Source organism: Hakea prostrata, chromosome 7 (genome assembly GCF_041222555.1).
Source record: "Hakea prostrata isolate BN-2017 chromosome 7, UWA_Hpros_2, whole genome shotgun sequence".
Lineage (NCBI taxonomy): Eukaryota > Viridiplantae > Streptophyta > Magnoliopsida > Proteales > Proteaceae > Hakea > Hakea prostrata.
Genome location: NC_142606.1, coordinates 22,362,902 through 22,380,646, shown reverse-complemented (window position 1 = coordinate 22,380,646; position 17,745 = coordinate 22,362,902). Strand labels below are relative to the sequence as shown.

Genomic DNA, 17,745 nt, shown 5'->3' with positions numbered 1-17,745 from the left:
ATATAGATCTGTTTAAATATTCCAATCAAATGACCTTTAAGGTGTGTATACAAACCTCTCCAAAATTAAATAGAATTATTTAATAAATAATGCATCTTTAGAATAAAAATAAACATTATCATGCATACCACAGACATAGTTCACGTTATAGAGTAATACAGAGAAAGCTTATGATGAAGATCATTTTATGATCAAAAATAAAAAAATAATCTAAAGCTTTTATATTCAACTTATACTTACTAAATTAATTTTCTCCAATGTCTTAATAATCACATACGAAAGTTTATCGTTAAAGTTCATTTTTATATTGTTCTCACAGCTTACATTTAGAATGAGAGGTGAGGCAAAGAAAGTGGGCAAAAAATGTAAGGAAACAACATTAAACTTATTTTATACTTATAACAAATATTTCATGCCAATAATGCATGGAAAGTTAGATGACTATAGCTCATAAGTAAAATGCCTTCTAATTGTTATTTTAACAACGTTTAGCTTATATTTTGAAGAAGAAAAACTAGTTATTATTTTGCAATATGTAAAATTGTGAGAAATTATGAGTTTTTGATAGATTGGATTAGGATATATTGTTTATTGGTAATAAATAGAACAAGAGTAACAAATGAATTATTTTAACTTTTAAGGGATAATTAGTATTGCCCTTATACTCTAACTTAAATGATCAAACCCTATATCTTATGAAATATTCTTGTTCCTCTCACTTCTATCAGTGTTAATTGGCGGTTAATTGTTAGTGGGTAATTCCCAAATCAGATTTTAACTTGTTTCAAGAGATAGGTGAAGAAATACCCTCTTCACCTATCTTCTCCAATCAAACGTGAATGAGCTTTAACATGCCTTATGGTGGAGCTACTATGATGCTCGGTGGTAGAAATTGGTTTTCTGCGTCTGTCCTTCTAATAGTTTTCTCCATCAGATCAATTGTGAAGCAGGGAAAGTAATGGGTCGAAGTTCAGAGATTGTTTTTTCATAGCCTAAAAGATGAATGAGCCTATTTATTAACCAATGAAATGAAACAGTCGAACTAAATTTTAAATCTCTGTGTGTAATTGTGACAATAGAGGGATTTGTGATTCTTGGGGTTTGGAAATATATCATACCTATCTCTCTGCATAGTATGTGAAAAAACAAATTCTCTACTGTGCACATCTCTTTTTCTTTTTTTTTTTTTTTTTTGTTTGTCAACCCCAGTTTTTATAAACTGGTGGTTCGACCCGCGTTGCACACCTAGCTATGGTGGGTGAGTCTCCCAGCGGGAATTTTTTGCATCCACAAGGATTCGTTACCGGAACCTTGCTTAAGCGAACAAAGTTGCTTACCACTTGGACCAACCCCCGTTGGTTACTGTGCACATCTCTCTATAGTACACATATATACCAAATGATTGGAAGAGATTAAAAGTTATTTTTAAATTTTAAAATTTTTCAATAGTGTTGTATACCAAAGATGAGAGCAGTCAAATACCTTGTTGGCAGCATAACAAATGACTTATAAATTACCCCAAAAAAAAAACAAAAAACATAACAAATGACTTTAAACCTAGATTTGGGGAACTTATAATAGAATTAGACCAAGCAATTTTCAAATAAAATGAAGCTCTCTAAAAGCGGTCAAATACTTTGCTAGCGGCACAACAAAGGGGAACTTATAGATAGAATTAGACCAAGAATTTTTCAAATAAAAAAAAAATTACAAATATATTAATCATATACATTTTATTAATGAGATTGAGGGTATTTTAGAAAAGAAAATATAGTCATTTTTCTCTAGGTCATACGTAATATAATGATCTACCCCACCAGGGCGGAATTGGATGGACAAGGTTTAAACGCACTTGGCTTTCAAAATCTTGCTAATCTGAACATTTTAATCGAACAATATTTTAGTAGCCAGCAAGTTTAGACCTCCTCTTTTTTTTTAATTACTAGAAATATCTCTATTGAGGTTGAGGGTATTCTGGAGGATATATTACTTTTTTTTTTTTTTGGTAAAATAGGATACATTACTTCTATCCTTCACCTGTGTTTCTTGTAATTTCTTTCATGTTTGTCGGGATACCAATGGTTTGACAGATTCCCTAGCTATGAAGGCTCTGTATATTCCAAGTAAGACAGTATGGCCGTTATCCGATCCCTAGTTGTCTAGGAAGTTTTTTCCGTAGTTCTTCTGCTTTCTAATAAAATATCTATTTATCAAAAAAAAATTAATAAATTTAGACTTCCTCATTTGAATTTGTGCTTTTAATCGCTCAACCAACTCACCATTACCAATTCTAATCCAACAGCCCGACCCAATAGAATAAAGACATCTGTCAACCTCTCGTACGTAAACGCCTGCATTACGGCGGTCTATTTTCTTCCAGGTAGAGAGAAGACTACAAAATCGCGCTCAATAGGCAATTCCTCCCTCACTAAAACCCCTCTCTCTATTCTCACTCGCTTTCATCTTCTTACCGAGTACCCAGGTGAAGCTTCTCCCTTGAAGGTGCTAGGTGCGAGACCAGGTTTGCTTGTTAAGGTTTAGTTTTTTGTTTTAGAGATTTGATGCTTGGTATCCCTTGTAATCATATCTCTTTGCAACAAAATTTCGCCGCGTTCTCAGTGAATTGATGTGTTACACTTAGCGACTTATGGTTGCAATGTGATCTAATCGATTTCATTTTTTTGGGTATATGTGGGTTGAGTTGGTTTCGTTCTTTTCTAAAATATTTGGAGGTTTGAGGGGTTCTGCAGTCAGCGATCTCCTGATTATACTTTCTTAGTTATTCCTTCGCCGAATTGTCGAATTATGTAACCATTAATCTTAGAAAATTTCTGTGCAGAATTATTTGCTCTCTTCAATGTATCACAATTCAGTCCACCGATATCTGCTAGAGATTTTTCCACAGGTATGGTTGTTCTTGCCAGGCTATACTTCACTGCCTACTTTTTATCGTATCTCAGCTCTGTTCCAAGGGTTTTGTTCTACTTCGTACGGATTGATGTTTTGATGTTTGATATTAAATGCATGATCAATTGCGAGACCCTAAATTAAAAGAAGTAATAGATTATGAGCCAATGATATAGGGTTCAAGTGCTGCGTATTTACTGTGCTGCCTACGTCGAGATCTCTCAGTTTCGGTTTTCATCACCTGCAAAATAGGACCGTTGGCAGCAGGTGCTGCAGCATTCAAGTTCACTCCAATTATATAATCTTCCATTGTCCAGTAAAATTTCCCAGACTTCTCTTTTAAGTTGCTTTGTTACGTGCAACCTGAAAACTCATTTATCTGTCTGTTTCAGTGCATGTGTCAGTGTGTCTGACTCTGGGGGACACTGCCGTAGAATAGACAATCCATGCTGTGAATTGAATAAACTCTTTTTATTTCCTCTTGGCGGTTTTCTGGTTGGGGAGAGGGGGAGGATCATACCCCTTCCCAACAAAAAAATCTTCTCTTTTGTTGTAACTCCGGTGAAGGTAGGGGATATAATCTATCTCAAAGAGTCAAGGTAGATACAAGTATCTGATATCGTAGCTATCCTACTATTCTTGGAAGTTCTTAGGGTTTCTTCTATGTGATTTTTCAGGTCTGAAAGTCCTGTTGGTTTATTTTGGTTGTCCTTCATATATCTGTTTTTGATCTAGGTCCATTGTTTATAAAAAGAAACCTATTCATTTTACCAGGTTGATATACGGCTGCTAAAGGCTGTTGCTATTGAATACTCCAAGGATGCTGATGCTGCCGTGGAATGTGTTCTTTTTAAGATACTTCCCTTGTTGCCCTCCTCATCAAACTCACATCATGTTCTCCCTGATAGTCAAGACGTTATACATTCGCCTGTTCAACAAGGTAGTATGGTTTTCCTCTCTTAAGACCTTAGTTCAATGTGGGACTAGCATCTTAGTTGCTTCAGTTATTTCTTTTACTTTTTGTGATTAATTGCCTTTTCACATGTTACTCAGATCTTAATAGGTTGAACTATGGCAGTAATTGTTACGTTATTTATTTATTATTTTCAATCATCTAAGCCTGTTTGTGCTGTTGCTGTGTTGATCCCTTTCACTTTCTATTGATGAGTACTTGTGTATTGGATAAACAGTTGTAACAGAGGAGCCAGAGCTTCAGAGGATAGTTGGAGGTGCAAGTGCAGGTTTGCCGTCAAACTCAGGATATGTTGATGATGAAGATCATAATTGTTTGATCAATACAACTGATGCTCCTTATGTTGGTTCAGAATGTCTGGGTGAATTGCCTGTTGGGTCTTCAAATGTAAGTCCTCCTGGTGGAAGTGGTGATGACTTGCAAACAAGCACATGCGGTAGTGCATTGTTGGATCAAACTTCACATCGCCAATCTCTTAATGCTGAAACTGAAGAATTGAACTCTTTGGAGTGGAATCAAAATGTCAATTTTACACATGGGTCAGATCATGTGGGATATGGATCTCTAACACAGGCAGATTTATCCACTGAATGGATGAATGTCTGGTCTGTAAACACTATAGATTTGAATGAGTTGGCAGTTTTTTCTAATTCAACAATGTGTGGAGCGATTCTCCCAGCTCCATCATGCTTGGACGGTGATTCATCGGAAATGGAAAAGCTGCTAACTACAGGTCAACTTATTCCTTCATCTCAAGAAGAAACATTTTATTCTACAGAATGTGGGTCTTTGTCTCCAAAGGTTAGTGATACTCTTAATGACTTTGAGAGGTCACATCCAAGAAATCCATCAGGGAACCTTTCTGCAGAAGAGGTCTTTGGCATTGAAGTAGGGCATGTTGAAAATGGGTCTTCGTCAATAGCTATGGTGTCAGATTCTAGTCATATTTGTAGCATTGATCATCTTGAGGAGAGTATTGAAGAAGCAAAAAATAGAAAGGTAATCCTGAATTCAAAACATCCTGACTCTTACAACTTTTGTTTTATGTTTCTTTCTTTACCTTCCTAGTGATCCAAGATTTATTTATTTATTTATTTTTATTTTTTTGAAATTTTCATGGTAGAACCATGAGTGTTATCTCATAAGTGTATTCTCAGTTAGTTATAGTTGAAACGGCATGAGGTGAATTTTTAGAGTTACGTATTGCTTAAGCAACAATGATTTGTTATATATGTATTGAAATCATGTACCTGCACACTGAATTTTCTTTGTTAATCTCTTTAATGAGCCTAAATAATGGCAGGGATTAGAAATGCAGTATTGTTTATTTAGGTCCTAAATAATGGCAGGGATTAGAAATACAGGATTGTTTATTTTTAGGTCACATTGTAGACCTTGTTTGTCTAGGAGTTGCTTTAAACTGTGTTTGGTTATGTAATTCTTGGAATGATCATTGAATTTTAAAAATAATTGAGTGAACAGTGTCATTCTGTTTTCTTAATGAAGTGATTCTTTCCTGATATCACCTCAATAGGTATATCCCAAACAATTTTGTTTTTGCCCTTCATATAAGTAACAAAATTCACCACTGATAGGTAAATTATCGGGATGTTCCTACCCCACTGCTCAAGATGGCACACATCTTTTTAACTATATTTTTCAGTCTTATATGGTAAAAGTTGACAATTCAAGAAGAATCACCTGATAGAATCATGGTAACCTTGAGTCCTTGACAATATTCTATACATCATTATTCTCAAAAAATGAAATTCAATAAAAATATCTTCCCAAGAATTATGTAACCAAACACAATGTTAAATATTTTATTTGTCAGTTAAGTGATTCCTTGTTGCTTGAGACAGTTTCTAGTCATTTAGGAGCCAGAATTTGGGACTCTATAGGTCTATCTATGCAGACAACCATTCAAGTACACAAATTGATGAGATATAGCTTTCAAGTTCCTAAAACAAACTACTCTGGATCCAGCTGCATACCATTCAAGTACACAAACTGACGAGATATAGCTTTCAAGTTCCTAAAACAAACTACTCTGGATCCAGCTGCATACCATTCAAGTACACAAACTGACGAGATACCATTCAACTTTGTATCCAGTTGCATACCTGTTGGATTCTGGATGAGTCATAGGTGGATTCCTAGTAGATATGTAAGTGGATCTTGGATGTAATCAGATCCAAATAATCAAATAGTCCCCCAACCAGATACAAACACCCATAAACAAATAAGAATGCGAATTGAATTTGAACATTACAAATATCCATTTGCATCCCAGCTGCGATGGTCAGTTATTTGGGTTCCTTGGAATTCTTTGTAAACGCAAATAGGCATGAGGAAAAGAGCTTGTAATCTTTTAAACATCGCTAGTGAATCTGTTGCCATCTATTTGCGGATGTAGGCACCAGGCACCTTGCTGAACCACAAATAGCTTTGGACTTCGTGATTGTTTGTTCTTTTTTTTTTGGGGGTGTTTCTTGCATAATGAATGTGGTTTTGTGCTTCTACACTGGGGTGTTTTTTGCATCATGAATGTGGTTCCGCTTCTACACTCTCCATCCCACCCCTGTAAGTGAGATAAATTTTGAGGCTATCAAAAACCAAAGGAAGACCATTTTTTGCTGTTAATTTTGGCCATCAGAGTTGTAAATTTGGACCAATATTGGTGCTCAAGCTTGATGGGTTTGGGACTCCTCATCCTTCTGATTGTGTTGATAACATTCTGATCTCTGTGATGATGCTAGATTAAATCCAAGTTTTTTGTTTAGTCATCAAAAAGAAAAATCAGATGTTAGTGCCATCTGATTTGTTTTGCTTAAACTCTGGTTTAGGTCCTTGTTCTTTTGGTACTCTATTTTCTGTTTTTTCCTAATACTCTGTTATGGGGTTAGGAATGTGGATAACGTCAGATTGCCTTTTTTTATACCGGACTCCATACTCCTTTTCATTAAAAGAAATTCTTTTCTCTTCTTTTTTTTCTTTTTTTCTGGGTGAGGGGGGGGAGGGGAGGGAGAGTGAAGAAAAGTTATTTGAAATTATCTTACTTAGGCATGCCTTTTGATGTCATTGCTTTGGTTTTCTTTAACTTCCCTAGCTATTCAATGTTTGTGGCTCTGCTTAATTGCAGGCATAATTTATTATGCTCGTTGTAGTTGCTAACTGTAATATTCATTAATTAAAATGGTGCAGGATACTTTGATCTTGGCAATGCATTCTGTCATCAATAAGATGAAAGAACTGGAACTTCAAGAAGAAGCTGCAGAACAAGCCAAAAGGGAAGCTGCCATGTGTGGTCCGGATATCCTTACCAAGGTAGAAGACCTTAGGCAGATACTGAAACATGCAAAGGAAGCAAATGATATGGTACATATCCGTTCTCATAAATGCCTTTTTCTTTTATCCAATGGAATAAATCAGTTTTACCCATGGGATGGACCAATTTACTCTTTCTGGTTTTTTTGCAGCATTCAGGTGAAGTCTATGGAGAGAAGGCTATTTTAGCAACAGAAGTGAGGGAGTTCCAATCCCGTATCCAAAGTTTGTCTGAAGACCGAGATAAATCTTTGGCAATTCTTGAAGAGGTGGTTTCCTGTGACATTTTGTTCATTGATATTTAGCTTGACATATTGAAGCTTGAGTTGAGATTCTCACATTTGCCCCTCCCCGGACCCTGCTGAATGCAGGATCCTAGTGCATTTGGTATGGCCTTCTACAATATGAGCCCATCTCTCTTGGGAGGTTAAAATTGAATTAAGGGGACAAAGAACCATTTTTATGCTGTTTTTCCTTCTATTTCTTCTTAACCTCAGTTTTAAAGGTTTATTTTTCTCTACCTCAATGTCAACTTTGAAGTCTTGTCCAACTGCTGTATCTTTTAAGTTCTGTACTCAGTATTGACAGACATGGTAAGCTAGGCCCAAACCTAGCAAATTACGGCAGTCGTCTGAATCTGCGTGCTTGATGTTACTGGTAAAGAGAAGCCCATATGAAGACATCAGCAACACTGCTAGTTCTTTTTTCTTATTTAGTAAGACACTTCTGTGCAGATGAAGCAAACTCTTGGAAAACGAATTGCTGCAGCAGAAGAGGAGATACAAATGGCAAAGCAAGAGAAGCTAGAAAAGGAAAATTTAGCAAAAATGGCCCTTGCAGAGCAAGAGCTAGCCATGGAGAAGGTGGTTGAAGAGTCCAAAAGACTACAGCAACAAGCAGAGGAGAACTCCAAAGTAAATATTTACTCTGAATGGAGATGTGTTTCGTTTTTTCTGGAGAACATAAATAATGAACAGATTCTTGAATTAATTTTCTTATTATGTCATGATACAGTTACGAGACTTTCTCGTGGACCGTGGTCGTGTTATTGATATATTGCAGTTAAGTTCTCAAATCTCTCTCAAATCTCTCTCTCTCTCTCTCTCTCTCTCTCTCTCTCTCTCTCTCTCTCTCTCTCTCTCTCTCTCTCTCTCTCTCTCTCTGGTTGGTTGGGGAAGCTCACAATTCATGAGAAAAAGACAATCTGTAGATTGTAGATTGTACTAATTCTGTGTAGCAATGCCGTATAGGGCTTGTCCAAGTTTCATTGATGCATCACTGTTGATGGCAGTTTCTAGTTGATCCCCAACACCCCCCCCCCCCCCCCAAAAAAAAAATTTTTGATTATCTTTTCTTTTTCATGGTATGTCATGCATCCCAACTGTTATTGTTGTCCTTGCATCCCTGTACCTGTTTTCCTCTGTTGACATACCTTTGTCATTTAATCCACAAATGCACAACCACATACTATATTGTCCCTGAGCAAGCCGTGTATTTATTTTTTTCTCAGACCCATCCCCTTGAGTTTTACCCTGGGATGACCAGCATCAGAGTACTAGCATGAAAATTCTAGAAATGAGATTGCTTCTGAAAATTCAAATTTTATTTCTGTTTCAGGGGAGAAATAGCTGTTATCTGCCAAGATGTGAAGTTTCTTAAAGAAAACTTTGATGAAAATGCCCCTGTGAGCAAGTCCTTGTCTGCAAAGCAGACAAGTTGTATTTTGGCTACTTCAAGCTCATCCACTAAGATCCTAGGATATGATCAGGTTCTCGAGTCTGTCAATGCATCTGAGGCTATGGAGGAGACATGCTCATCACCCTCAGTTTTAGGCAAGGTGCAGAAGAGCAGCAACTCTGAAGAGAAGATACACCTTGCACCCTTTTTTGCTTCAGGTGATAGCAAGATCCCTTTGGATGATGAATGGGAATTGTTGATGATGAGTTCAGATTAAGCTAAATCAAAAATTCAGATAAAATGATCGGAGTTTTGTTTCTCTCAGTAGAATAAAGTAGTATCTTGATGCATTGTACTCTGCTTCCTGCAAAATAAAGGTTCAAGTAAAATCAATTTTCTATATTCAGTTTCATGAATATAAATCTAGTTATAGGTTTTTCTTTTAAGCTCTGTTTTAAGTACCAGGACCAGTAGAAGTTTGCTGGAGACAATTTCTTTGGTATTTCGTAGTAATCTGGCATTTGAAACCTCTCTTGTGCAACAAAGATAAGATAGTGGAACTACTAATATACAGGTATACATCAGCTTCTCTTACTGCCTTTTTTCTATTAAGTTTGTTGCTTGAATCTGCCTTAAAATAGAAGGTGAACAAAATGTAAGCCTAACTGAACTATCACATGAATTTTACCTGGTAAGGCGCTTACCATGGTGTACACTTTCATAGGCATGGTTCTTGGAAGATCTTTGGTCTCATAACCTTCTCAGGTGACTGATGGATGAGTCCGATATTATTCATTAAGTGCTCATTGTTTAGACTAAGAGTTCCATTACCTGATCAGTCCAACTGTTAAGTGTGCCAAACTTCCCAGATTTAGTTTGTGTTGATGCTATGAGCATAATAACAAGAAGTCTTACAGGAAATAGTGCATGGCCGCTGCCGCTGCTGCTGCTAGGGTTGCCACTGCTGCCGCTGCCCTCTCCTTTTCCATCTTCAGCCCCGCTTGCATGAGCCGGCCTTTGCTGATGCTGCCGCTGTTTGTCTTCTTGTGGGTGCTAGAAAATGTCTCCCAACCCACCTCTTTGCTTCTGCAAATCCTAAAGCCTAGAACTCTCTATTCCTTCCTCTGAACCCCCCTCGTCTGACCTTACCCATTCATTTATCCCTCCCCGCTCCCCGCGTAACTCCACCCCATCTGTCCGTTGCCCTTCCTCTGCAATTAAAATTGCCATTCTTAGATGGCAGTGCCCCATTATTGGCCAAATCCTTGGGCCTGCTCCTCCTCTTGGTGTACTCATTGCCTCTCTCTCTAAGCAATGGAAGGCAAAAGACCTCATGAAAACTTATCAGCTCATCTCTACAACCTTTCTTTTCAAGTTTGACTCCCTTGCCTGCATATCATGAGCTCTTGAGGGTTCCCTGTGGTATGTGGGAAAATCTCATATTCTTCTCAAACCATGGTAACCTGCAATGCCTCGTAAAAAAGTTGACTTCATCTTTCTCCCCTCATGGATCAATTTCCCTAGACTTCCTCTGGAATTTTGGAACAAGGATTGCTTGGGTCGCATTGGCTCTACCATTGGCAAGTCTCTCCGTTCTGACTCCAAGACACTCAAGATGGACGCCTATCCTATGCCCGGACTTGTGTAGAGGTCCCTGCTGCCAAACTGCTCCCCCCTTTTATCTCTATTGAAGATGATAATGGCCTGAAATACAATCAATTCATTGTCTACGATTGGGTTCCAGCCCGCTGTGATCGCTGTCACCTTTGGGCACAACTCAAACTCCTATCTCCCTACCATTATTGGTTGCCCAAGGTCATCTACACATGCCTCTACATCTTCCATGAATGATTGTTTGCCAATGGAACCTGCTGCTCCCAAGAGCACCATCAACTCACCTCCAAGGGTTCCCGTTGCTGCTAACGCATCGGAGGATGAAGACACTGTAAGGAACAACCCTGTTGTTGCTCCTCCCGCAGCCGCCAACGCTTCGTCTCCTACTGTCTACATCCACCGCCGGCGAAACCTCAAGTCTAATTTGACCACCTTCTGAAATGACATTTAAAATACCTTCTCCTGCCTTGCAATCTCTTACACTAACCTAACCAAGAAAAAGCTTCCTGACATCGAAGCCACTTCCATGCCTTCTAACCTTGAACCTCTTGAGAGTAGAGAGAGCCTGCTTCTCTTGACCGTTGTCTTGGCCATGCTATTGAGCCTTCCACTAACCTTCTCTCCCCTTACTCTTCCTTCCTCGAACTCCAACCCTCTTGTCCTTGCCCCAATCTCTCTCTTTGGCCCACACCCTTCCCAGCATACCAACCTTAACACCCTTAAGCCCATCCTAACCCAAAGCCCTTCTTTTACTCCTGAGCCCACACCCCTAATACTCTTAACCCTTGCAATTCTCCCCTTAACATTGCCCCCTTGCTCCTCTGAGTCTCTTTTCCCATTCCTCCCAACCCAATGCTTGCAACTCCAATCCATCTACTGGGATCATTTCTGATTCTCCTACCTCCCCCCGGTGATTGACCCTTATCTTGCCGGTTGTAGAAGAAGTAGTCGCGCCATTAGAGAGCATAACCCATTCTGATGATCTCTTGGTTGACCTCATTTCCTCTTAGAAGAAAAAGAATAAGAAAAAATCAAAAAAATAGGGTCATTGGTTTTCTTGCTGTCCTTTGTGCTTGGCTCCGTTGCTCTCAGTGTTAGTGCTCAATGTATGCACTTGAGCATTGCTATATTTGTGCCTGTTGTATCTTGTATGAGCGTTTGGTTCCTTTTATTTATTCATCAAAAAAAAAAAAAAAGTAGTCTTACCATGTTCATCCATATGAGATTTTAAATATCAAATAAAACTGCAAAGAGCTCCCTGGCCAATGAGCACCTTCCAACTCTAACCCATCCATATCCGTATCTCTGATTTTCCCACCGGTAGTGTGCTGAGCATTCAATGCTCATTGATCCTGTGCTTTGGCTTCTATACATTTCTTATTTTACTGTGATTCGAATGAGCTTTAAATAAAACACTACTTTCTAGAATGGTGAGGTAAATGCTGATTCCTTTGTACGACAATCGCAGCAGTAATTTGTAAGTAGGATTGGATGATCTAATATAAGCATCCTTTGTGTTTGGTTTTGCATTATTGCTAGGAAAATGAGAGTTAAATGGAGGTTACTTGTGATTGAAAGATCTGCAGATCCAATACGGAATCCCAACAACAGTTTGTGGTTTAACTCTTTCAATTCTAACAGTGCTAGTGATTAGGCCTGTTTGGTTACTTGAGTCAGGAGATTTCAGAAATCTCTAAATCTATAGACTTCAAATATCTGGAGTCATGATTCATAAAATTAATTGTTTGATTAGACTCATTCTTTGTAAATTTATCCTGAAAAAACATTTGTTGAGTCATGGTTCAAATGTTTGACGTTTTTATAGTAGGGGTGAAATCTCTAGATTTCACCTTATACCCATAAATCTACAGATTCACGTTTTGTGTAAAAAGGTAAATCTCTAGATTTCATGAATGCAGGGATTCACACAACCAAACGGGTATAAATCTCCCATTTGTGAATCCAGAGATTTCAAATCTTTGGATTCACATAACCAAAAAATTGCTAAACCAGGTTCATGTAATGATTTTAATTGGCATTCGGATCCACATCCTTTATAATTCATTTCCTACAATTCCATCATAAGATTATGGCATGTGGCATTTAAGTAATCCAACGGTTACATCCTTGGCATCCCCTGAGTTTTTCTGACTCACAGACCTAGGGTGTATCAGAGAATAGTCTTAAAAGAAATCTAATATGGTCAGCTGCAATTTCAGGTAATTAGTTGACATTCCCAGAGTTTTTTCTTCAGAAAGCTTAAAAGCTGATTGACTAGCTGACAACAGTTTTAGCTTGAATTTGTTGTGGGGTTGGTCTCTCTCTCTCTCCTATTTCTTTGTCAGATATTTCTGCAACTCTGTTTTATCTTAATGACATCTTCCCCCCTCTCTTTACTTCTCAAAATTAAAAAAAATTGAAAAAATACTCTCCCCATTTTTCATTTGATCTTTTTCTACTACACTGGAGTGGTTGCTCCAAAGCTGAAACAGACATTTTTTCATGTCTCTGCTTCCATAGCCAATCAACACAAATGATCCTGCATTGGATTTTTTTGAACTTGAATTTTCATCAAGATCCCCCCAAACAAGCAAATTAACCACCCGTGACAGCTTATTTGGTATGCATTCAGGATAAATTTCGGTCTAAATGAGAACACACAGAAAAATCTGGTCTGAAATGTGCTGAAGACCCAGTATCTATTTAAAAATGCATATTAAAACAGCACAGCTATCCTGTGTTTTCTGACCCCTCAGATGCATTCCCTTGGGGTTTCATCTCTTGCAAGACCCACTTCACAGAGTATACAAATTTAGATTACCTGTTTGATTCCCATTAAAGTACCTTGATGCAGAGAGTCATTGGACACAGTACCACAGCCAATGTAAGAATGATCAGATATGCCTTTGATTTGTTTAGTGAAAATGGTAGTGCTTAAATGGAAAAGGAAGAAGAGAACAGCTGATGAGCTCTGCACACTCTTACAACATGCATCACCAAAATGACGCAAACATGGATTCACATACTAACTCTGAAACTAACAGATACACTTGATAGAATGAAGCCTGTAATTTCTACAGAAAGCTAGACCAATTAAAACAGAAAGGAGGAGGTCAACAAACTGAATCATCAACTCAATGTTGTGACAGAAGCGCCATCTAATTGAGCCTAGCAATAACCTTCTTGTTTACAACTGCTCACCAAGAGACCTCTCTCTCTCCATCTCTTTCTTTCCTTACACACAAACGCAAACCTTTATAAAGCGGTTGGAATCTCATCTTCCCAGGAGTGTAAGTGCGAATCCCATTCCCTACAGATGATAATCTTATTCCTCTGGGTTTTCCAGAAGGAAGATGCCCACAGGGTGAGTTTTTTGGTAGTCCAAGAACCTTTACAAAGCATACTTTCTCCAGCCTTGGAATTGCATGGATGTGTGAAGGGAGATGAATTATGAAATCTCCATACTCATCTGTCCTTCCCCTAGCCCAGATTGATTTCCTCGTTTTCATTCCAACTTTGCATTTAATGGCCACCCTTGCTCCTGCAAAAGTTTTGAACCCTTTTTTTATAATCCAGTTCCATTTGGTTTCCATTTATATCACACCATATATATAACAATAAGTACATAACATATAACAGAGGTCAACATACCTGAAATGGGCAATGTTCTAGTTTCAGCTTTTCCATCTAAACAAGCGTCACAGAGAAGTGAACCAGCAACTAGAACAGATGAGAGCCTTTCCTCTCCATATCCAGCAATGTCTACCAAATCCTTATGATTGAATACTCCCGATGATGGATGCACTGTTGCAGCAGCAGTTGAAGGTTCCACGGCTATGCTGATGATAAGCAAAACTACAAGATTCATTGAAATACCAATACAGCTACCAAGCCTGTTCATTCTCTCTCTTACCATTTCTGCTTCAACCATTGAAGCCTGAAGGTAAAAGTTGAGCTTGACGATGGACAACTGGAAATCCGAAATGGATGATTTATAAGCAAACAATTTATGCGTCTCTCTGTGAATTACAGTTTGCCTTAATTGGCCAAATACAAGGAGACCTTGAAAGTCAAAGTTGCTTTGTGCAGGTAAAATTACCAAAAGGCCAAAATAGAATGTATTTGTTTTTTTTTAATTAATTAATTAATTATTTATTTATTTATTTATAATACTGTAAAGGAGATGAGCGAAAGAAGATCAAACGATCCTGAACAAGGCGGAAAAGAAAATCGGCAAAGATCACCAACGAAAGATTGATCAAGCAGTTAAGAGAGAAATCTCCCACAGCATTTAAGTGATGGGTTTATTTATTGTTGATGGTCACACCAATATTCCAATTACTTCGAAAGTATGGTTGAGCTAACTATTTCCTATTATTTCAAGAGTAAATGGTTGAACTATTTGTTATCTTAGGAGTCACACCCTTGTAATTCTCTATAATTTTTATCTAAAATTCTGACACGTGAAGTATTCAATAGTCAGACGTAGAAACCAATTAGGAACTGAATCTAATAAATCTCTAAAATTAAGCCTCAAGAAAAGAGCAAAGACGAAATTGGGAGAAATCTTAATTTTAGGAACTTATTAGATTTTAATTGCAACTATTGGATAATTAACTCCCACGTGTCACAATGTTAGATACGAATTACAAAGAATTGTAGAGGATGTAGATCCAACCTGGTTTATCCTCTACATTATGAAGTCAAAAATAACCTTCTCCAATCCATGGTTGAAGGTAAGAGAAGCTCTCCATCCACCTCACTGACCCTTCGATTCAAAAACATATTCCATATTGGGAACAAATCTCAGAAGTGATGAGAAAGAATATGCATAGCTTAGGCGTTATATCCAGTACAGCCTCAAATAGAGCTGATTGAAAGGCAAGAATCCATGTAGCCAACCCCATGTAGCTAGGTTAGAGTTATTATTATTATTGTATTTCAAATTATGAACAGTAAAGAGCAACAATAACCTAAGAGTGAAGAGATTCTCTATTTACCCAAGTGAAAAAATTGAAAATACAATAATTTTCCTTCTGAAAGGGCAGTTAGGTAAATTTTTATGTGGGTATATTGCTTCCACAGTTGAATCTGAAAAAACTTGAAACAGGCTCCAAAGTGGGAGGTTAACTACAAAAAAACTTACGTCCTTGCTCATGTGGAGAAGAGACTAAGAGAGTGGTTGGCCGCCTACTACTAATATTTCTCTCCAAACAATTGCCTCTCCCTCTCAACACTTTCAAGCCTTCCCCCAACTATATTCATAATCTCATATACCATTAAACACCAATCTTGTACACACGTCTCTCTACAATATTACCATCAACTGATTATTGGTGGACTTGCACTAGCTACTGCAAGTATCAACATTAGGGTAGGTGAATTGGAAGATCACCTAAACTATGTAACTCTAGAACCTGGAAAAAAAAAAATCATTCTCCTTTAATAATCTCTCTCTCTCTCTCAAGTGATTTTTTTTTTTTTTTTTGGTAGAACTCTCTCTCTCAAGTGATTCAACGATGACTTTTTGTTGTTGTCTTTATGATAATATTCCTAAAGTCAAAACCCACATTACAAAACCCAGGCCTCTGTGTGTGTGTTGAGATGACTTGCTGAGTCTCACCCAGTAAGTCGACTGATCAGTACTAGTCACGCCAGCTTCTGTATATGCCTTGAGCAGCGCTGCCATGCAGAAGTCTTGGGTTTCTCAGAAAGAGTGAAAGCTGTGACATGGTTGAACTAGTAGAGAAAGGGGATGAGACGATGAACAGCTTCAGTAACTTATTTTGATGAAGGCCATTGTCAGTTTGGAAGTGGAAGATATGTTGAAGCTGCACTTGTCTCGCTTGGAGTAATTCTTGGACCTTTAATATAGAGGCTGAAAAGAAGACAAGTGGAGAAAAGATGTGGTAGGGATGATTTTTTTTATTTTTTTATTTCTTGTGAGAGTAGTGGATGATACTTGATGGCTCACTGTGTTGGGACTTGCTTTGTTCCTCTCAAACGGTATAATAACAAGACTGGGTTGCTATCTTTGTCTCTGTTGCTGTCTTTGTCCGTCAACCCCTCCACGCTCTGTCCACCACTATCAGTAATGTTCCATATATAACCAAGCAATTGCCCAGTTGTGCATAGACCATTAATCAGTGCATACTTAGTGTACACCATAGATTTCACATAGAGGAGAGAGAGAGAGATAATGGGAATTCCAAACAATCATAGGATCCAACACAAAGGTTTACGTTGATAGGCAAGATTGTCTACATCGATAAAGATATGTTAACAGCTTTGCTACACCTCTCTAGGTTTGAATAGAAAGAAAGTCACTCTCTTATAGCACCTTACACACCCCCCAAAAAATAATTTATCAGAATACCCGTTGACTTCGCTTGGGTAATTCAGTTTGGTTGGATTCCACATTTTGAAGCCAACTAATTCTGAGCATCATGAATAAGTAAAAGCTAGATTGGTAAGGGGAGCACTGAGGTCATGAACATAAAGTACTAGGTCTACCTGAGTAGTGATATCAGAGAAGAGAAGAGGAGACAAGATTAAGAATCAAATCCAAAAAGACGAAAAAATAAGTACAGAGTGGTAAGAGTTGTAGAAAGCTTTTAGGCTTGCAGAAGAGAACATGGATAATTTTTAGGAGTACTTGTGCCAACACAGAAGCATAGAGATGCACACCCTCATGATATAGAACTTCCCCTTTTGATGTTTCACCATTCTCTTCCACTTTGAAATTCTCTTATTCATACTTCAAATTGAGCCTCTGCTCCTCCCAAGCTATGATCAAACTGAAGCAGAATTTATTGATATCCAAGATGAGTAATCCACTGTCAAAGTCACATGCATTGTAATCCAAAACAGAGAATCTGCAGTGACCTGAGAATGTGGCTTATCAGGTGCACTTTGTCCCTCTAAATTCCACCTCAGGATCCCTTTCTTTCAGGATTCTTATCACCTTTCAGAAATCACAACAGCCTCTCATGACCTCTAGCATAGCATGGCCCCTGTAGAACACACTATTACAGATGATAAAGATTGATTTTAGATGGCCCAGATTAGTTTTATCCATACTGTTGGCAACAGAGGCAGATCATGACATACAACCATCAGAATGTTTTTGTTCTTCTCCTACTGAATGGTTCACGAGCTAAGAAATGACAAAAATCCAAAACTGTGGGATATCTTCTTTGCTCTGCAAGTTGTGGGACTACAAATGGAGAATGCAATTCCATGCATGC

General features: G+C 38.0%; 2 protein-coding genes across 2 annotated transcripts; one reads left to right on the top strand and one right to left on the bottom strand.

The window, feature by feature from the left end:
- Positions 1 to 2,101: 2,101 nt before the first annotated feature.
- LOC149010592 (ELKS/Rab6-interacting/CAST family protein) lies at positions 2,102 to 9,671 on the top strand. Its single transcript, XM_089162455.1, has 12 exons — positions 2,102 to 2,123; positions 2,303 to 2,521; positions 2,840 to 2,905; positions 3,084 to 3,174; positions 3,300 to 3,474; positions 3,682 to 3,847; positions 4,098 to 4,879; positions 7,085 to 7,258; positions 7,360 to 7,476; positions 7,942 to 8,121; positions 8,222 to 8,268; positions 8,825 to 9,671. Exons 1-12 carry the CDS (start codon positions 2,102 to 2,104, stop codon positions 9,159 to 9,161), a joined length of 2,376 nt encoding a protein of 791 aa, XP_089018581.1. The 3' UTR covers positions 9,162 to 9,671.
- A 3,638-nt stretch (positions 9,672 to 13,309) lies between these two features.
- Positions 13,310 to 14,486, bottom strand: LOC149010591 (uncharacterized). Its single transcript, XM_089164163.1, has 2 exons — positions 14,150 to 14,486; positions 13,310 to 14,039 (listed from the first exon to the last, which is right to left on the bottom strand). Exons 1-2 carry the CDS (start codon positions 14,427 to 14,429, stop codon positions 13,696 to 13,698), a joined length of 624 nt encoding a protein of 207 aa, XP_089020289.1. The 5' UTR covers positions 14,430 to 14,486; the 3' UTR covers positions 13,310 to 13,695.
- Positions 14,487 to 17,745: the final 3,259 nt, after the last annotated feature.